The following is a 20,342-nucleotide window of genomic DNA, read 5'->3' as shown; positions in this document are numbered from 1 at the left end:
TATGTAGTGTATGGGATATTGTAATTGGTATCAATGTACTGTTGAGGTAGTTTGGATAGTATGTACTGCAAATCTCTCTACGGTATGCATTTGTTAATTTCTGACGTGTCAATTTGTAGACCCCACAATGTGGGTACTCATGTGCTGTTTATGCAGATTCACAGATAGCAGCTAGTAAAGTCCAATAAAAAGGCTGTAGACAAACTCATGGGACCTTAGAAATGGCATATTTAATGATTACAAAATGGGACCACGTGATATGAATATGAACAGCAAATACGCAGATACTACCTGTTATCTTGCGAATCTATTATTTGCTCCATGTCAGTCCGTTGGTTGGGCGCCCCTTGAAGTGCAGGGCCAGCGCTGTCATTGTCTGTCCTGGAGAGTCTTTACTTAGCCCCTCCTATACACAGGTTTAATGTTTGTCTTTAGTTCAATGTTTGTTTTGTAAACGCATTGACAATGACGGGAAAATTTACGTCATAATGTGTCATTACGTCATATTGTCTATTTATTGTTAATGGCGTTTAATGTTTGTGTTTGCACCCTTTGTTTTACATCTCATCACCTAATCAACATGAGTTAGAACTTAATATATTAGCGCCCCTCACTTCACACGGGTGTGATTATTTAGACACTATAAAGAAATCTTTGTCTCTCTGTGACCTTATGAGCACAGCTAGTGTGCACACTCTACGTAAGTACTTAAGTAATGGTAAATGCTTTAAAGGTCTACTTTATCTTTATATCTTTATCAGTGTGAGACAGTATATGTGGAGGTCATGTGTCACACTTCTGTATTCCCTGCTCAGGTGTCTCTGCGTAAACAGGAGATAGCCGACCGTCTGAATGCCTGGATCATCTTCAACGACAAGAACAAGGAGCTGTGTGAGTGGTTGACCCAGATGGAGAACAAGGTGGCTCATAACTCTGACCTCAGCATCGAGGAGATGGTGGAGAAACTCAAGAAGGTAATGTCTCATTTATATTGGATGCGCATTGTGACACACACCGCAAATACCCAATCTGCAAACTCACAACAACACATCACAGCTCGAAAGCTGTGTGAGCTTGTACAGTAGATCTGCGTGCGACATGATATGATACCAGGAACAGTTAATCTGTGGTAATATAATGAGGCTAATCCCGCTCCTGCCCGCTCCCGTTGACTTTTCATTCCCAACCCGTCCCAATCCCGTAATTAATACAAATATAATCCCATCCCACGGGAATCGGGAATCCCCCCCCCCCCCCATCCTCTAGCGTGCAAATAAGTATAAATCAGGTTTAAGGAGGTTGTGTGCGTGTGCGCGCACCGGCGCACTTATACATTTTTATGAGGGGATTAGACTGATAGCAGATGCTTGGGGTGTTGATCTTATCTTGCATGGTGGTATGTATTTAAGTTATTACGTATGATCAAATAAGCAATCTTCTAAATTTATAATCTTTATTACTCTAATTATTATTGTATAAGACTGCTTATTTATACAATTGCAACACTGATTCAATTCAATAAAACAGAGACTATCGCTTTTCAAGTACAGTAGTCTGACACATTGCTAGAACAGACTGTCATTAATCAATTTCATTCTTGCTTATATTAATTAAACTTGAATCACAAATCCTGTTGCATGAGAACACATTCAGCCTAACATACATTTTACAGCAGTATCTCTATTGTACAGTAATCCACCAAATATATCTGAATATTTGGTGGCATTTTTGTCCAGATCACCTCCACCAAATATTTAATAGACTGTGTTTTGAATGCAGTGAGGGAGAGATGAAGGGCTTTCAGAAAACCCTCTGATTGTGCAAGAGACGCCAGCTGTTTGTCCCCCTGCAAGGCCACATGGACTTGTTTTGTGTCAGGGGCCCGGCCCCTGCATTTGTCACGGTGTGTGTGTGTGTGTGTGTGTGTGTGTGTGTGTGGGGGAATGGAGCGAAGGCCAATTGGCGTCAGTGATACCCAGACATATCGACCCGGTCCCAGTGGGAGGTTTTTTAAAACACTTCAATTCAATTTAGATTTCAGTTACTTAAGTCCAAACTTTGTATACTTGTATACTTGAGCACAGGCTCACAATACACTAACGTATTTAATGTCCCTGGTTTACATTACAGTTAGACACTTCAACGGCACAAGGACTTTTGACGCTTTGTCCTGAGAGTGGGCCTACATGGTCCTTTTGTGCACGCGTGCACACATGCACACCATTGACTGTAGTGTTGTCCTTTAGGACTGCATGGAGGAGATGAACCTGTTCAGTGAGAATAAGACTCACCTGAAGCAGCTTGGAGAGCAGCTCATCACCGCCAGCAACAAGACCAAGGAGACGGAGGTTAACGACAAACTCCAAGACATCAACGACCGCTGGCAGCATCTCTTTGATCACATTGATGCCAGGTACACAAAACAGCTACACACAGCAATCACAGCATGCATCTACTGTAGTATGCAAACACTAACAAAGATACATTAACATAGACAGAGTGGAAGATGGTTTGAAGTTATAGGGATTCAAAGGATGAGGAAAAAGACACCATTACTGCTGCTTTAGTTAATGTCACTGGATGTATGCTTAATATAGATGCAAGTTGCATTATCAAAACAGTGTTCTTCAAGTAAATTGATCCTCTCCCCTGATTTGGCTTGACTGTTTCATAGTGGTATTATTGATCTAACATTTATTGATAACCATCAGGGTTCAGGGTTTCCCTGCCAGGGAAATAAGGACGTTCTTTGGTACTTTGTACGGTCCATGGAACTACCGGTTTTACGGCTTCAGTGTTCTGGAATCAGTACTCATCCAAGACTGTTGTTGTTGAACTGTAAACTGTAGGGCTGACAGAAACCATATTGGTTACATTGAGAGGGGTAAGGGGAATGTTTCAGTATGTTGTTATAATTGACAGAGAACAGTTAAGGCTCTTCGGTGTGTGTGATCATTACGTGTGTGTCTGTGAACGTTAACCACTACAGTATCTTGAGTTGTAATTGTAAACCTGTATCTGAGGCGTGTGTGTTTGTGTGTTTGTCAAGTATGTTCGTGTGTGGTGGTCTCTTTTCATTTAAAAAGGAAGGCTCACAAATAACTTTCATTGCTCTGTACAAAACCTTCTTTCTCTGAATTGCGAGCCTTCCTTTAAATAGTTTTTAAACTTAAATTGGTTCAGCACAAATGTAGGGGGGTGTGGTACACAAGTGGTATCTCTTTAACTATAACGTTCACACGGGCAGATGCAAATATATAGTCTACCATTCATTTTCAATGGAAGCCATACAGCGATGTGAAGATACGAAGCAAATCCGACGTTTGTAGCTGCTGCAAAAGATACAAAGCTACAAATTGAAGCTCAGCTTCAATTTCCAGATGCAAAGCTAGAGAAGCTACATGCTGGATTGTTGTTGTTTTTTCTCAATCTTCCCCCCCGGCTGCCGCGCCTCTGACACACGTCACTACGGACACACACTTGATGATGTCAACGACTGTATGAAGTATGAACAACAGAACAGAACAAAGTGACAAATCTGCTGTGATCTTTGCATATGCCTCGTGTGAACGCACCATTACACTTTGGCATCTAGCTTTCGATAGATTCAAGATGCTGTCTTGTGTCCTCTGTGTGTGTGTGTGTGTGTGCGCACACGTGTCTTCACTACAACATCTCTGGCCTCTAACCTCTGCCTGGGGTCAATCTAGAGAAGAGGTCATAACAGTACACGGGTCACAGCTGTCACTGTGGCCGCTGTATCTCTCAGCAGATTAAATCACAGCGAAACCTATATAAAAAGGATAAAGAGACATTAATCATTAATCCACGAATACAAATCCCACTCGTGCACAGAGGGGAGTGGTCGCCGGAGGCGGAGATGCAGAACCATAGAGTAATTGTTGGATACATGAGGACACCAGCATGATGGCATGTGACAGCTAACGATGTTAGGTCAGTTTAGTTACTCTTATTAATTCATATACAAAGGGTGGGTGGAGGGGGTATTGAAGACAATAAAATAGACAGACCGTTAGCAATGGGGTGGACAGACAGACAGACAGACAGACAGACAGACAGACAGACAGAGGTAATCAAACATCACTGAGTGAGCATTCATTCACAACATGCAGTCAGAAGGTGTCTTCTGTGTGATTCCATTAAGCTCCAGTTATAGGTCGAAGGCAGTATTAGGCTTAGCTGGTGGGAGTGTTTACCCATGATGCTTGCTGACGGCTTTATCTGCATCTGATAAACAAATAATGTCCAAACCCACGTGCATCTACACATGTGCAGATGCCTTTGAAATGAAAACCATGTGAGTTGTCACGCACATCTACACACACACACACACACACACACACACACAGTGGATTCCTCATAGCAGGTTTGTTGTATATCGCATCCGCATTGCATAATGACACAGGGTGGCCGTAGCTTAGTCACTATGGCCGTGTGGAAATATTGGTCTATATTTGATTATTAATATTATTATCATTACACAAGTTCTGACTTCTAATATAATACCGGTTAATGGAGACATAATAGACTTGACAACATTGTCTTATTGTTCATTAAGTATGCATAATATGTACAGTAATTGAATGGTGGTCCAGCCATGTTAATATAACCTAAACCTGACTGCAGTCTGCACTGGCAAGGATGTAGCCTCGGAAACCACAGGCGTTAGGCAAGGATGTGACTGGGTGACCCTGTAGTTAAAGGGACCTTTTCATTAGCCAAAGGTCACAGGTTCAAACAGCTGATGTGTCTTGTTGAAGTGTCCTTGACCAGAGCACCTGAACCCCCTGTGACATTCTAACGTGCTCTAATGTGTCACATGCTGAAATGTGTGGCAACACATTGCATCCGTGACACATTGTGATCCTAGACTAGAGGCTGGCTTTTTTTAAGGCATGCGACAAAATTGACAATTTGGAATTTGGAAGACACTCTTATCCAGAGCAACTTTCAATTGTGAGATCGGAACCAAAAAGGTATAACACCCTCATAAAACTAGGCTTAAGAATGGTTTGTCTCAAATCTTTGGTCTGAACTAGGCTTAAGAATCTTTGGGTAAGGGCAACTGAATGGGTTAATCCATGTAACAGAGTGCAAATTCACTTTCCTCATTAAAGAATATTCTCCTTGCTCCAGCTCATTTAATCATGAAGGAGATTTGACTTTTCTCCCACGGATCACAAGAGGCCTTATGATCATCATCATCATCATTATTATTATTATTAGCAACGTACTTCCTGCCTCTCCTGCTGCAGACTACATGTTTACAGTACCACAGAGCCTGAGTCAGCTAATGGCACACATGTGGACTGTGCACAGAACAGGTGGAGTGCACCGCAATTATATCTTTCTGCTCTATCCCTTCTCTGCAGTAAGCAGAAGAAGGGAGGGTTGATGTTGATGATTGAATTTGGGATATTGTTAAAGGGATAGTTCAGATTTTTTTTACTTAAGTTGTATGAAATACTTGCCATTAATATAGTGGTTGCAACTGTATTAATTGATTGCCAGAGTCCCGTGGTGGGAGTTCTGCTCTGGTTTTAGTGAATATTAAGTAGTTCTGGTCATTTTGAGGGGGCACTGAGGCCACGCAGTAAAAGTAAATTAATCCACAAAACGAATGTAATTTGTATTGTTGACCTATTTCTAAAATATTAGCGCGACTTTCGTTCAACTTTGACCCCTCCATCAGATGGAACTATTTTTTGGGCGTAGTGATGGACACAAAAAACATAGTTCTGTGTGATAGAGGGGTACAAAAAGAACGAAAGTTGCACTAATATTTTAGAAATAGGTCAACGATACAAATGACGTTAGTTTTGTGGATTAATTTACTTTTACTGCGTGGCCCCCAGTACCCCCACAAAATTACCGGAACTACTTGATATTTCACCAAAACCAGAGCAGAACTCCCACCACAGGACTCTGGCAATCAATTAATACAGTTGCAACCACTATATTAATGGCAAGTATTTCATACAACTTAAGTTCAAAAAATCTTTCTGATTTTGACGCCATTCGTTTTGTGGAAGGGGGGTCTGGTCGCGCGCGCGCGTGTGTGTGTGTGTGTGTGTGTGTGTGTGTGTGTGTGTGTGTGTGTGTGTGTGCGCGCCTCCTTGCTGCTATGCTCTGTGTTGGAATGTGTTCCCACTGCCAGATGGACAGAGTCACTGGGGAGGGTGGGGGTGAACCGACCATGAGGCCATATGGTGGCTGTTTAGCTGCTGATTCCCTGCCAGTATCGCCATCTCTCTGTCTGGATGTGCCTTTCATTCTGTCTTTCTGTTTCTGTCTCTGTCATTCTCTGTTTTAATTCAGCTCTCTCTCTCTCTTTCTCTCGCTCTCGCTCTCTCTCGCTCTCTCTCGCTCTCTCTCTCTGTCTCAAAATAATCTGTGTGACAGACTAATAGTTAACTTCTGTCCAAATGCTGCCTATGAATATATGAATGATATACTGTGCTATACACTAAAGGTGTCTGCACACGGCTGTGTTTTTCTGATCTTTAGCGGCGTTTTCCCACCATTTCCCCCCCGATAAACGTCCAGTGTGCAAGGACCGTAAATCTTCACTAATATAACATTTTGTATTATAGACAGTGATGTTTAATTGACGTGACAGCACAAGGAGGAGTCATGATGAGAGCCTGACCACCATGTGGTTGATGCTGGCTCCTAAAGCAATGGTCTGACGTTTGACTGACGTGTCATTAACACCTTGAATGTCTGTGAAAAAGCAAACAGGACACATACACCATGAAGTGCAGTGGTTCTCTGTGTGTGTGTGTGTGTGTGTGTGTGTGTGTGTGTGTGTGTGTGTGTGTGTGTGTGTGTGTGTGTGTGTGTGTGTGCGTGTGTGCGTGTGCGCGTGTGCGCGCGCGCTTGTTTGATTGATATTGAGACACAACACATTACAGTGCAATGGAATGTTTGTTAATGGCACACTGGTGTGCTCTATATAGTGTATAATGAATGAACATTTCTGAGTTGAATACTAACCAGTATATCCAACCCTTTCATCCTTTAACTAGACCACACACCGAGAATGGCCACTGTAGTGTAGCTTTCATTCTATTGATTGTTGGCAACCTGCTGATATCAGTGATGCTGTGTAGTGAGGCGGTAAAACCCTCTAAGATAAACGTGAGGGATATCTGTCTTTATCAGACGCAGAGAAGCTGCTTACCGTGACATAGAAACTAACCTGTTGCCTGTTGTCTTCATTTGCCCCTTCAGACTTATCTTAAATGTGGGTTCATGTGTTGATGGGTATAAGTTAATCGAGAAGGAGAGGCCTAGAAGTGTTTTAATAAATATCATTTTCAAGATAGTTGTAGCTAAAACAGGAGAGGTCAACAAAGTATACAGTAGGGTTTAAGTGGTGTTGATCAGTAAAAGGAGAGAGAGACCTAAAAGTGTCTTCTATACAGTAGGTCAGTAGGTCCCCGGCTGTGGTTGACCTCAGATCAGCATTGTGCTGCCTCAGTGCTGTCAGCTCCACTCTGCATTAACCTCTGCTTGCTGAACACTAATCCAACCCAGAGGACACACAGCAGAGGTCTGGATCTCACACTTCCAACCTATGATGTCACCATTGTGCAGTATATACTCGCACCCACAGTGACTTATACACCAGCTACCCCGAGCAAAGCTCTGAATCAAAGTGTGTTTGCTCAACCTTTCATAATTATGCTACAGTGGACAAGCAAGGAAGGGAAGTGAGTTAATGCTGTGTGTGTGTGTGTGTGTGTGTGTGTGTGTGTGTGTGTGTGTGTGTGTGTGTGTGTGTGTGTGTGTGTGTGTGTGTGTGTGTGTGTGTGTGTGTGTGTGTGTGTGTGTGTGTGTGTGTGTGTGTGTGTGTGTGTGTGTGTGTGTGTGTGTGTGTGTGTGTGTGTGTGTGTGTGTGTGTGTGTGTGTGTGTGTGTGTGTGTGTGTGTGTGTGTGTGTGTGTGTGTGTGTGTGTGTGTGCGCGCGCGCGCGCGTGCGTGGACCGTGGAGTCACGAGGTGATGTGTCACATGTTTGGATAAGCACTGGTCAAGCTCGTCCAGTGTGAGTGTCAACCGGAATAACGGCTGTCCTCAGCCCTTTGTCCATGTCTCGCATCAGTAAAGTCTCACATGATGAGTGCTGGGATTTGATTTGATTGAGTTTGGGGGGAGGGGGGGGGGGGGGTGTTTGCGCGTGCGTGCGTGCAAGAGAGGATTACGTGGGTTGACACAGGCCCTCCGCTTTGCCTTTGTCCCCCAAAACAAACGGGGTCCCGTCCCTGTGTCATCCTGCTCCAGCAGCTGCTGTGTGCTGACACGAGTCCTTTGTGCCATCATCGGTCCCCCAAGGGCCACACAAGCACCCGCTCTGAGCACTGACACACACATAGCACAAAAAACTGGCACGAGCACTCACACACTTGACTGTTTTTCACTTTCTACTTCTTCTTTTCCTACAGCTCTGTGCTATACATTTCCTTCCTCCTCCTCCTCCTCCTCCACCTGTTTCTCCTCTTCTCTAAATCCTTTCTCCCTCGCCACCCCCTCCCTCTCCCTCTCCCTCTGCTCCTCTCCTCTCCTCTCCCTCCATTGTCTGAACCAGGCAAAAGAGAGACAGATGTTTGTCTGGTTCACTCTCTACCAGGGCTGGGCAGCATGGCCAGTTAACTGAAAAAATATATACATCGAAACCGATATTTAGAACCAATATCCGACTTCATCTGGCTCATGTAGGTCAATAAAAAAAACAGAGAAGCTGTTTTTCTTTTGTTGATAATTTGTTCTATTTTTTATGTCCACCATCTTCCCTCCTTTACCCCTCTCCTCCCTCCTTAACCCCCCCCCCCCCCCACTTCTCTTCACTGCCCTTTTCTGCCCTCCCCACCCTTCCTCCTCCTCTCTCCTCCTCCTCTCACTGTCACACACTCACAAATCTCCTTCCTTTTCAAGCAGGAAAATAAATGTTTTTCTCTATCTATCTTTCGCTGTTTGTCTGCCAGTCGTTCATTTTGGCAATGTTGGCCAAATGTATACAGATTTCACATGATGTCACAATGCACAAGTAAAAGTCCCATATTAAAAATATTACTTGAGTAAAAGTACATAAGTAATAAGTAAAAGTACTAAAGTTTTGCAAAATTTGAAAAAAAAAATGTTTTAGCTGAGCTTGTAGATTTTTTATATTTTTTTGTGTATGTAGTGTGGTTTTAGCGTGTTCGAAGTAGATTTTTGATTTTGTTGTATGTTGTGTGGTTTTAGCGTGTTAGAAGTGATTGTTGTTTATGAGGTGCTGTCTTAGTGCGTAAGTGGTTGGGAGATAAAAGCACTGTATTAACTTTACGACTGCACTTCACTCGGCTCCACGCTCGTAGATCTGGTTGTCACGGTGATGACTTTTTCCAAACGAGTCTTCGTGCAGCCGGCCAGCTCCGTTGCCACGGTGATTTTGAACAAGGCGGGTTTAGAGGCGTGCGTGTGTGCGTGCGTGTGTGTCTGTTATGGTACCTGTGTGATGACCTCCATGGCTTGTCCATGTTTAAGTGGAAAGTTCTTCTCATTGATTTTAGCATCACCCCAGGGAAGGCTGGCTTTAAGCCCTATTTGAAAGTGGTTAATTGATAATGTTAAACTTTTATTTATATAGCGCCTTTCTTAACAATGTCACAAAGTGCTTTTCAGATAAAGGAAATACAACAAAATAAATAAAACAGAAACGCAATTATACAACAATACTGAGTGAAATCTAAACGATAAGAATGACAAGTCAATTAAAACAAGTATCATACAAAGGTTTAAAAAAAATACTGTATGCACCAGCTGCTGCCTTAGGGGATTATAATGTTTTTTTTCTTTCTTTCTTTTTTATGGGTTTTAAAAGAGATTTGTGTTGCTCCCTGCTGTGTAGCTTTAGTTTACACGAACAGTAGCTTCAGCAACAGACATCTGCTCCCACAGGGAGAAAAAAAACAGGCCTCATTTGATTATGCGTCTGTCCTCACTTGACATACTGTACAGGTGCAGCTGTCCTGCAGCTACAGCTAGTCTGCTGCTCGCTCACCCTTGATGTGATATTGACTCTGGTAGAGTAGGTACATTAGTACCTGATAGACCCTCCTTTAACTTTGGATTCCAGAAAACAGTGTATCACTCAGTCAGGTGCCAAATCATGTGTCCTTGAGCAAGACAATTTTAGTTTCTGTGCCTGTGGCGTAAACCACAAATAAACATCTAACCGATGTTCTCCAGTTGTTGTTAAAGCTATTCAGCTGAGTCTACTGCCTTAGCGAATTTGTTTTAATACAAAAGGTCTCTCTTTCCACGTTGACCTTCTCACAGCAAACACAGCCAGCATCACTGATGGACATAAGTGCAGCACAATAATGATCTCTGAATGTAAAAGTCATCTTGATTTTATAGCAGCATGTTGAGATGCTGCCAGAGGTCTGTCATGCGACACACACAACAAACAGGGCTGAAGTGAGGAGAAGAAAAGAGGGGAGGGGATGGAGGGAGAGAGGAGGAGGGAATAGGCGGACTGTAGACCAGGTGGGCAGAGGGAGCGCGAGAGGGAGAGGGCGCTCGGCTAGCTAACTAGCATCAGCATCAATCATCGTCGTGGAGTAGTGGTGAGGAACTAGCCCGTAAGTATCTCTCTCTGTCTTGTCCTGATCCCAAAGCTCCATGGCACCCCTGTGTACCCAAACCACAAAGGGGGGCTCAATAGACAGCCGAGTGAATGGAGGGAGCAGGTCGAGTGTTGTGTTATGTGTGCATGCATGCATGTGAAAGGGAAGGAAGGGAGGAGAGAGGGGTGGAGAGATGGAGTAGCAAGGGGGGATGGGCCATGCTTTGTCATAGCATGTATGTAGTCAGGCAGGCAGGCACAGAGAGGCAGGCTGTGTCATTCAGCAGTCGGCACAAAAGCACGTCGCCAGGAATCGGCTGTTTTGATATAATGGGTATTTTGCATGATGATGGCTTGCTTGTGATAGCAGCAGGTGTGTGTGCATGCCTAAGCAGGGTGGATGTTTTGATGCCATCGCATATCTCTCCCCTCCCCTCCGCCACTGTGTCACGTGACCTGACGGATACGCACGCAACCTTAAGCTACCTCAGCACATCTGCATGTGTGTACATGCAAATTTAAATACGTTCATTCATTCATGTATGCATACATTCACGGACAACACAAATGGTCAGTACAGACTACAGAGCCCATGCTAATGTCTGTGTTAATAAAGACTGATGCAGCATCAGTGCACATTGTGAAGCCCTTTGGAGAGAGGTGCTATGTAAAGGCACCATTTAACATAAGAAAGAAACATTGCTTGTCTCATTGACCATTCACACAGCCATTTACGTTGTGCATACGGTGTTGCTGTTCTGATAGACGGACAGTCACTTGTGTGTTCAGAAATAGGGGTGCGACATTTAATCAAACTAATCGATTTGATTAACAGTCAAAACAATCGATTTAATTAAAAATCGATTTTCTAAAATGTTAAAAATTGATGATCATAACATGCAAACTGGCATGCTGGCAACTGGCCAACTCAATGTGTTGTGAGCCTGTAGATCAGCTATTTTCGATACACTTTCTTGTGTGGCTATGACTATAAAATAGGGCTTAAGTGGTTACCGTAATCATACTAATTGATATTGTCAATTATAAAAAACAATTAACAATTGACAGCGTCAATTTGTTGATTATACAGTATGAAAAACAAACAAATTGGATAAACAAATCTGTGCTTCTCAATTATTTGATTAATTGAAAATGTCATTGATAGAACTAGAGTGGTACCCGTTGGGCACTACTGGCCTACTTGGAACGATGCCAGTTATTATGTCTGACCCCTTTATGCTCATATTTGGAGTTCTTTATCAGGCATGCTCAAATGTGGAGTCCATGCAGATGTCAGAACATTCTTCTGATGTCAGAACAGGCCAGCTCAATATATGGAGCTCTAGGGGTGATCAGGTGCGATCAATTGGCTAATTGGGCCCTGTCCAGAGCCTCTAGAGCGGTGCCCATTGGGCACTGGCCTACTTGGAACGATGCAAGTTGGAAATGCATGCCCCACCCAGTTATTTTGTCTGTGTCCCTTTTATGGCCATATATGGAGTTCTTTGTCAGGCATGCCCAAATATGGGCCTGCCGACTCGACACTGGCCACTGCACTCTCTGTGGGGGTGTGTAACGCGGGTGTCGAATTTGAAGTCAGTGGGGCAAAAGGTTATTGAGTTATATGCATTACGTACACAGTACACAAGTACAGACATACAGAGACTTGGTGCAGTTATAGATAGATTGACAAATCACAAAGGAAATAATGGATAGTTGCAGCAACAGTTGATGAGACAGTGAGCTGACAAGACTGGTTAATGCTCATAGTGAAATGGTTTCCAACCAGTGGTTCTTGAGGGGGTTCCAGGTGGTCCCCAGTTCAACTTAAATGATGGAGAGTTGGTAACCAAATGGACCCGTATAGACCTTTAACTCTTGAGAGTGTAAAATGGAACCCGTAAGGCAGCGGTGGCCGAACAGTTTGCGGAGCGGTCTTGATATCGGAAGGTCGCTAGTTCGTATCCCCGGACCGGCACGTTAAAATTACTTTTAAATAAATAATTGTTTGCCTGTTATCTCTCCTATGGATGGTACCACAATTATACAGCATGGAATTGTGGACATCTTATTCAGCGACAATAAAATATTCTAAGACAAGTTTTGGGTCGGAGAGGCCAAATGTCAACGAATGGTGGTCCGTGGCTTAAATGCAGAATAAATAAAAGGGTTGAAAGCCACTGTCATAGTCGGACAATGAAGAATATTTCTTTCTCTCTCTCTCTCTCTCTCTCTCTGGGAATGTGCTAATATAGGTCAGTGACAACTGACCAGTCAGTTAAACACACACATACTAAGCTGCAGATCGAGTTGCCCTCTCTTCACATACAGTACATCACATGTGATATGAATGAAATACAAACGAATGACATAATATTATGATGCCATGCATATACTACTATATGGTGTTTTCTACCATCTCATGAATGCAACACCATCTCTCTGCACTGTGTATCTCTGCGCTGAGCAGAATGCATTGATATAGGTCAGACTGGAATGTTGCTACTGTCTTGTCAGACATAATCAGATGTAGGTCATTCCCCAGTTCCCAGTGATGAGAACACCTGTTGAGTTATGTCAGTCAAGTGTGTTTGCTTTGCCAGTCAATACACTGTAGCTATTTATTTTGTGTTTTGTATATGTAGCAGTCTCCACATGTCGCTCTTGTGTGTATATGTAGCATGCAGTCTCCACATGTCTCTCTCTCATTTCTGTGGTATTTGGTAGGTGCAATAAGAGAGTTATTGCACCTACCAAATACCACAGAAATGCCCTAAAAATATAACCAAAATAACATGCCGACATGCTGTAGCACACTGTCACATTAGACTGCTATGTTAACCACAGAGAAGAGGTGTTTTTGGATGTTTGGAAAGACAGTTAATTATTGACCTAGTGTCCTGTCATGTTTCATGTCCACATTCATGGCTAGCCACAGGACTGCTGCTTGGCAGAAATCGTAGTGTTTCTGACACCCATGATTATAGTGTCTTCAGTGGAGAATGCTAGAAGAGGATTTGTGTTTCCCAAACATCTGTTTGTATAGGCCCCTCGTAAATTTTTGTAACCTTTCCGACAAAAAATACATTTATTTTTCAACAAATGTACCTCTTAGTTTTTTTTTTTTTTAATCAGGCTTAAAGTGAGCCATTCATCCATTTCATTCCAACCTATCTTCATGTAATTGGACTCACTAATGCTCACACGATGGTACCATGTTGATGGCAGGTTTCTGAACTGTCCAATGCCCACCAATGAGACGCAGAGTTAGTAGACTAATAATGAGCATTAGTCAGGACCTATTATAATGAAGATACGGTTGAAAGTGGGTTTCATTCAGAAAGTATTTTTGTAAGTTTCGATCCTGGCCTGGGGAGACACCTAACTTCTCTTTTTCGGTCACAAGTTGAAAAGTTTAGGAAGACTTGAGAATAAATTGATGGATAGGTGGATAAATGGAAGTCAGGCTGGATAGAAGGGTGGGTTAAGTACACATTGTTGTGCTTCTCAATTATTTGATGAATGGAAAATGTCATTGATACGTCGACACCAAGCTAGACAGGAACCCCCACAAATGTCACATCCGGTTTTAGCCCGGGTAAGAATTTTCTATGGCTGCCAATGCAACTTGGTCCAATCCTTAATCGCATACGGACAAACATGAAGATAATATCTAACTTGCGGAGGTAGCGTGCCTTGTCCACGGGCAACGGATCTTTCAACGCATGGCATTGCAAATACGTTTAATAATCGCTACTCTGCGCAATATTGTTTTGGAAATGCCGCAAATTGCATTGCAGTGAACGAGAGCAAATCACAATTTCCCCCGGGGGTGGGCGGAGTCACAGCTTGACGCTCTGAATATGCGCCGTGGTGTCAGTGTATAGAAAAATCACAGTGGTGATTATTCTGTCAATCAAAAGTCTGATTCACTCTTTCTTTTTGTGTTGTTTTTTTTTTCTTCCCCAGGGTGAGGAAGCTGAAGGAGACCCTTTTGACGGTCCAGCAGCTGGATAAAAACATGAGTAACCTGCGGACCTGGCTGTCTCGTATCGAGGCAGAGCTGTCCAAGCCCGTCGTCTACAACGTCTGTCACAGCGATGAGATCCAGAGGAAACTAGCCGAACAGCAGGTGAGAGCACAGTCTAAGTCTTGATTATTATTAGGGAAATGAGCTACAGAGCGAAGCGGACTGCAAAAGGAGCTCAATGGCACAACACAAAAGAATATTGTAGTCATCTTAGTCATTTTTTCCCTTCTACTCTAGGGGGTTGTATGAATGGATGGTTTTAAGTATGAGAGAGAGATGTGAATGAACATGGAAGGCCGGGTTCCGGTGAGAGACTGAAAGGCCTTCATTAAACACAGAGAGAGAGGGAGAGAGAGAGATGAGAGTGCTGGGAAGAATAGACAGGCTAGAACAGACAGACATATGGAGAGAGACAGAGAGCGAGAGAGAGAGGACTTCCTACACCCATACTTTCTGATATGAACAATAAGGCCATCACACGGCTAGCACTTTCGATATCAAATGACACTGATCCTCTGTATCGCTTCTTTAACCTCATGCCATCTGGACAAAGATACAGAACCCTGCCATGGAAAAAGGTCAGTTTTAGTAGGAGTTTTGTCCCCTCGGCCATCGCGATGATCGCAGCATTAAACAAACTGACCCGCCGATGGTTCTGTACACAGTGGGGACCTCATATTTTTCTCTGTGTTGTTTTCAGACAGACAGACAGACAGACAGACAGACAGACAGGCATGATAAGAACTAAATACAGGCAGGCAGGCAGGCAGGCAGGCAGGCAGGCAGGCAGGCAGGCAGGCAGGCAGGCAGACAGACAGGCAGGCAGACAAACAAACGCAGATGAGACTTGCCATGTCTCTCCTGCTGTTCTTTAGAAAACACAGCATCTTCTCACCATTACAGGAAGAAGGAAGTCTAAAATGGCCCCTTCATCGATGGACGCTCCAGGCTTCTGACAGTCGCCTAGGCAACCCTCAAAGTGCTAACTTCGAACAAGCAAATGCTGACAAAAGTGCTGTCACAGGGTAGTGGGAGAGAGCTACTAGTACCTCATTCGAGTCATTCCATACCCCCTTCCATACTCCAAACAGTTCCTTTCCCCTCCATCAGTATAGAGAAAATAAGGAACAAAATGTGTAGCTGTTCACTGACCAACAGGAGAAGGTTTACAATATCCATACATGCTCTGTATGTGCACCTTAAGTGCCACTCGAGAAAAGAAAATAAGCATTTTTAAAATGAAAAGAAAATAAGGGTCAGTTGAAAATAAATATTGTTTTGTGTATGGATAGTGCTCCAGATTGAATGCAGTAAATACACTCAGTTGCACTGCCGATGTGCCATTGAGCAAGACACTGAACTGCTCATTCCATTCTGTAGTGTCACCTTGATACTGATTAATTAGGTATGTGCAGTCTGAACTTGCATAATCTCATTTATAATTTGATATTTTCCATCTCATCAATCATTAGAGCGAGTTATCTTGATTGTATTTACACCTCACTACGCCTGCAAACTTATGCTTCAGTAAGGATGAAACACAGGAGGACTGTGAGTCCCTGTACGAAGAAAAATAAGAATAACATTAAATGATGAGCTTGAATTCTGACTAGATATCTGCACTGGGTTTGTGAATTAAATTCACTAGACCTGTACGTGCTCGTCGGCCACCGGCCTACTTGAGAACGATGCAACTTGGGAACCGAATACCCGTTGTCAACTGTCTGTCTGTGTCCCACATGGAGATCTGCCTGTGTCTGAAGGAATACTGGACAACTCACCCCGGTGCTTGCCCCTTTTTTCCTCCCGGAATCTTCACCAGTGAGGGGGATAACTTTGTAATATGCTATTGGCTGTTTGTATTCTTTTTGGAAAAATATAAAAAGATACTCCTGTGGAAAGGCGATATTATTTTACTCATATTGACCCTATAAACAATTGTATTATTTAGTTTAGTATATGTAAGGTTTCGCCCACTCAAATGGTACCTCGTCAGATAATCCCCACATATCCTACAACAACTTCTGTGAACAGACTTCACTGTAGTAGCTTTTCATGAATTATATTTGTACATTAAATTCAAAGTCCAGCCGTCTGCTGTCCAGCCTCTCCCACCCCTCACTGGGGAAAATTCTGGGAGGAAAACAGAAACGGGGTGAGTTGTCTTGTTACCGTCTGAAGAGGTCAAACTGACCGACTGTGAAAAGTGGAATTGTTAAGTAGGCTAATCAATTGTCAGGTGTGGGGTTGCCATGGCAATCAATTGGCTGAGGCAGAGGCTGGAAATTGCACAGGTGAGGGGATTTAGGCTGATTAGGCCCACTGGCAGAACCTGACCAGAGCCTTTTGTGGTGGTTCTGGAGAACGGTTCTGGAGCTACGTGCATTACACACAAGCACGCAGACAGAGACGTGGCACATTTATAGTAGGATGTACACTAGTATCACTAGTGCATACGAATCAGAAAGAATCAGAATCTAGTCAGAGCTACCAGGGCTTTCAAAGTACTCTTGTTCTCTATTAACATTTTGTTTGATTCTGTGAAGGTTTGATAGTTTTTTTCTTATCTTATTTTATATCTTATTTCTTAATCCATAAGACCAGGAAAGCATCTGTGTCATTTTGGATGAGCTATTTTATACTTTGGCTATACAAAAATAGCAGATAGTACAAGCTCATAGTGCGGCACAAAGTGCTATGAGCATTAGATCTTGCTTTTTGCAAATCTTTGAATACTGTACATACAGTATATACATTTTTAAGCAAAGATTTGTAACTACAATCTTTGCTTCTGAAAGCGTCGCTGGAACAAAATATTTTGAGATGGAGGCCTACGGCCAATTATTTTCACCCAGTGTCAATTGTCTAATGTAATCCTGGGGAGAGCAACGGACTGACCTCATGCTTCCAAGCCGCTTCTTTTCACCTGAGATGGGGGAGTTTCCTTGGTAGGACGTGGCACGTGGAAGGAACACGTTACTCCAAACAGTTCCTTTCCCCTCCATCAGTATAGAGACCATGAGGATTACTGCATGTTTTTTGTGAGGGTACTAGGGTAGGGGCACTGATGGAGGAGAGAACACACCTCCAGCACCCACAGCGTCCCCATCGGGAATCAAACCCAGGACCTTCTAACTGTGAGGCGACAGTGCTATCGTCTGCACCACTGTATCCCCTAAAGAACTGTAATGCTGATGCCATTGTGGTTGTGCTCTCTCTCTCTCTCTCTCTCTCTCTCTCTCCAGGACCTGCAGAGGGACATAGAGCAGCACACGGACGGCGTGGCGTCTGTCCTGACACTCTGTGACGTGCTGCTCCACGATGCCGACGCCTGTGGCGGCAGCGACTCCGAGAACGACTCCATCCAGCAGACCACGCGCAGCCTGGACCGCCGGTGGAGGAACATCTGCGCCATGTCCATGGAGAGGAGGATGAGGTGAGACCAGCAGCATGAAGAGCACTGGTTGTTCCCAAACCTTTTAGCTCAAGACCCAAAAGATAAATTAGACGTTTGCCCGCACAACCAAGAAGTACTGAAAAAAGGCAGATCTACAAGCTTGTAGATCATCTATTTTAACTACCTTTTAAACATTTTCTTTGATTTATCTTTGATTTATTTTCTTTCTTTCTGAAATTACTGAAAAATAATCATGAAAAACAAAGAATAAAGGTGCCCATGAAAATGTGTCTGCGACCCACTGTTTGGGAAACAGTGATGAAGAGGTGGATGCGCAGGCTTTAATGTACCGTTGCTGTCTGGGTGGAAAGCATACATTTATGTACTGTATGTCCAAAGCGACATATAAAAGAATGGCAACTTTTGCTCCTTTTGTGTGACACTGTACAGTAGTATGACGAAGTAGGGCATTAATTTACACAAACACTTAAAATATGGAGAGCGAACAAACACTATAACAATGATTCCTCTCAGAATCATCATAAGCTTTAATTTTACCCGGGAGTACAGTTGAAGGCAAGTCCTTATTTCCAATGGTCTCAGAATTGAAAGCTATTGAACTTTTATTTCAACAAAGAATATCACATTAAATATCCATTAACTTCACCTCTAACTTCCATCGTTACTCAGGAACTGCTCGGTGTCTAACAATAGAAGACTAGTTGTACCGGGCAGCTCCCGGGCTAGCAGATATGCCACTGTAAGACGTGAAGTAATACATTCATACTGTAGTCGCATATTATTTATATAGTTATACATTCATAGCACACACAGGCTCAGTAGTTTCCCATGATGAATGAACGGATGAGGAGAAGTTCAAACACATCCATCTTTCTTGCCTTGAAGGATCGAGGAGACGTGGCGTCTGTGGTGTAAGTTTCTGGACGACTACTCTCGCTTTGAGGACTGGCTGAAGACAGCAGAGCAGACCGCAGCCAACCCTGTCTCAGCCCATGTCCTCTACACCAGCGCCAAGGAGGAACTCAAGAAGTTTGAGGTTAACACAAAAGAACACACAATAACACATGTACACATCTTTGATTCAGACAGACAGAGGGGCATTTGATCCCCCACCATTCTATTCTCTCTGTATTGGGGCAGATGGTAGGGTATAGGGACCCTCCGCTATGCGTCAGGTCTCAGCCATTGTAAAATACCCGGTAACCTGACACCTCTTGTGGCTTATTGCTTCAGTATATTTTGTTGACTGTGGTAGGGGTAACCCAGGGGTCTATACTAGGTACCCTGCTTTTTTCCCCTCTTCACGGAATCTCTGCCGAAAATTGCTCATCTACAAGTTCACAACGCGTCACATTGTGAGTGACACCGTGTTTGGTGCATGTTCACCTATTATGCCATGCCTAGAATAGGGTATTCAAGGGTTTTCATAGAAAGTACTCCACACTACGGCCTACTGTATGTGGTAAACCTCTACAGCCCATGAACTGGCCTTTCTAAAGACATTGATGCTGTTTGAGCCTGGTCTGTTGTTGAGTTTCAGTGGCAGGTAATCCAGGGGTGATTGTAGACAGACAGAGAGCCTTTGGCCGTCATGTGTGGACCGGGATTACCAGCACATGGTGGAGGCTGCTATTCTGAGCCTTTGATCTGCACAGCAACATAACTATTGATGCCTCATCCCACAGAGATCCACCACTGACCTATATACTTACTGAGCATCAGGGGGTGGGTGGAGGTAGTTTAATCAGTGCTTCTCTTTTTCCATATATGTTTTTAAACATAAACAACATAATCTCACTACTACTACTTCAAAGCGGTGATTCTCAACCTTTTTCGTTTAACGAGGCAGAGCTCGACAAATTCCCACCGACAAAATCATTAATCGGCGATTCTGGTTAGATAATTTCTGCCCATGTACGAATATGTCGGTTAGAATAATGACCCTGAGGGCAACAGTTAATCAATCTAATCAATTTAATTGATTATAAATAAATATATGATCACAGAAATGCACCTAACATAACGTGTCCCATTCCTCCGCCAGGCCTTCCAGAGGCAGGTTCATGAGAGACTCACTCAGCTGGAGCTGGTCAACAAGCAGTACCGCCGCCTGGCCCGCGAGAACAGGACAGACGCCTCCAGCAGACTCAAGGTCATGGTCCACGAGGGCAACCAGCGCTGGGACCACCTGCAGAGGAGGGTGGCCGCTGTGCTCCGCAGACTCAAGGTGAGAACGTTCACAGAGGAGGGGCTGAGTGAGCGG

The 20,342-nt window shown here is 43.5% G+C and overlaps 1 protein-coding gene across 1 annotated transcript in view; it reads left to right on the top strand.

Moving 5' to 3' along the window:
* syne2b (spectrin repeat containing, nuclear envelope 2b) overlaps nt 1-20,342 on the top strand; it is a 166,835-nt gene that overhangs the window by 130,644 nt on the left and 15,849 nt on the right. The window contains exons 119-124 of the mRNA XM_080783979.1: nt 816-974; nt 2,247-2,413; nt 14,601-14,763; nt 17,907-18,097; nt 18,965-19,115; nt 20,124-20,306. Coding sequence (XP_080640105.1) covers nt 816-974; nt 2,247-2,413; nt 14,601-14,763; nt 17,907-18,097; nt 18,965-19,115; nt 20,124-20,306 — 1,014 coding nt within the window. The remainder of the gene's footprint in view (nt 1-815; nt 975-2,246; nt 2,414-14,600; nt 14,764-17,906; nt 18,098-18,964; nt 19,116-20,123; nt 20,307-20,342) is intronic.

Source organism: Protomyctophum bolini, assembly GCF_963924005.1.
Source record: "Protomyctophum bolini genome assembly, chromosome: 15".
Lineage (NCBI taxonomy): Eukaryota > Metazoa > Chordata > Actinopteri > Myctophiformes > Myctophidae > Protomyctophum > Protomyctophum bolini.
Note: the sequence above shows the minus strand (reverse complement) of the source record. Positions and strands in the feature narration are given on the sequence as shown.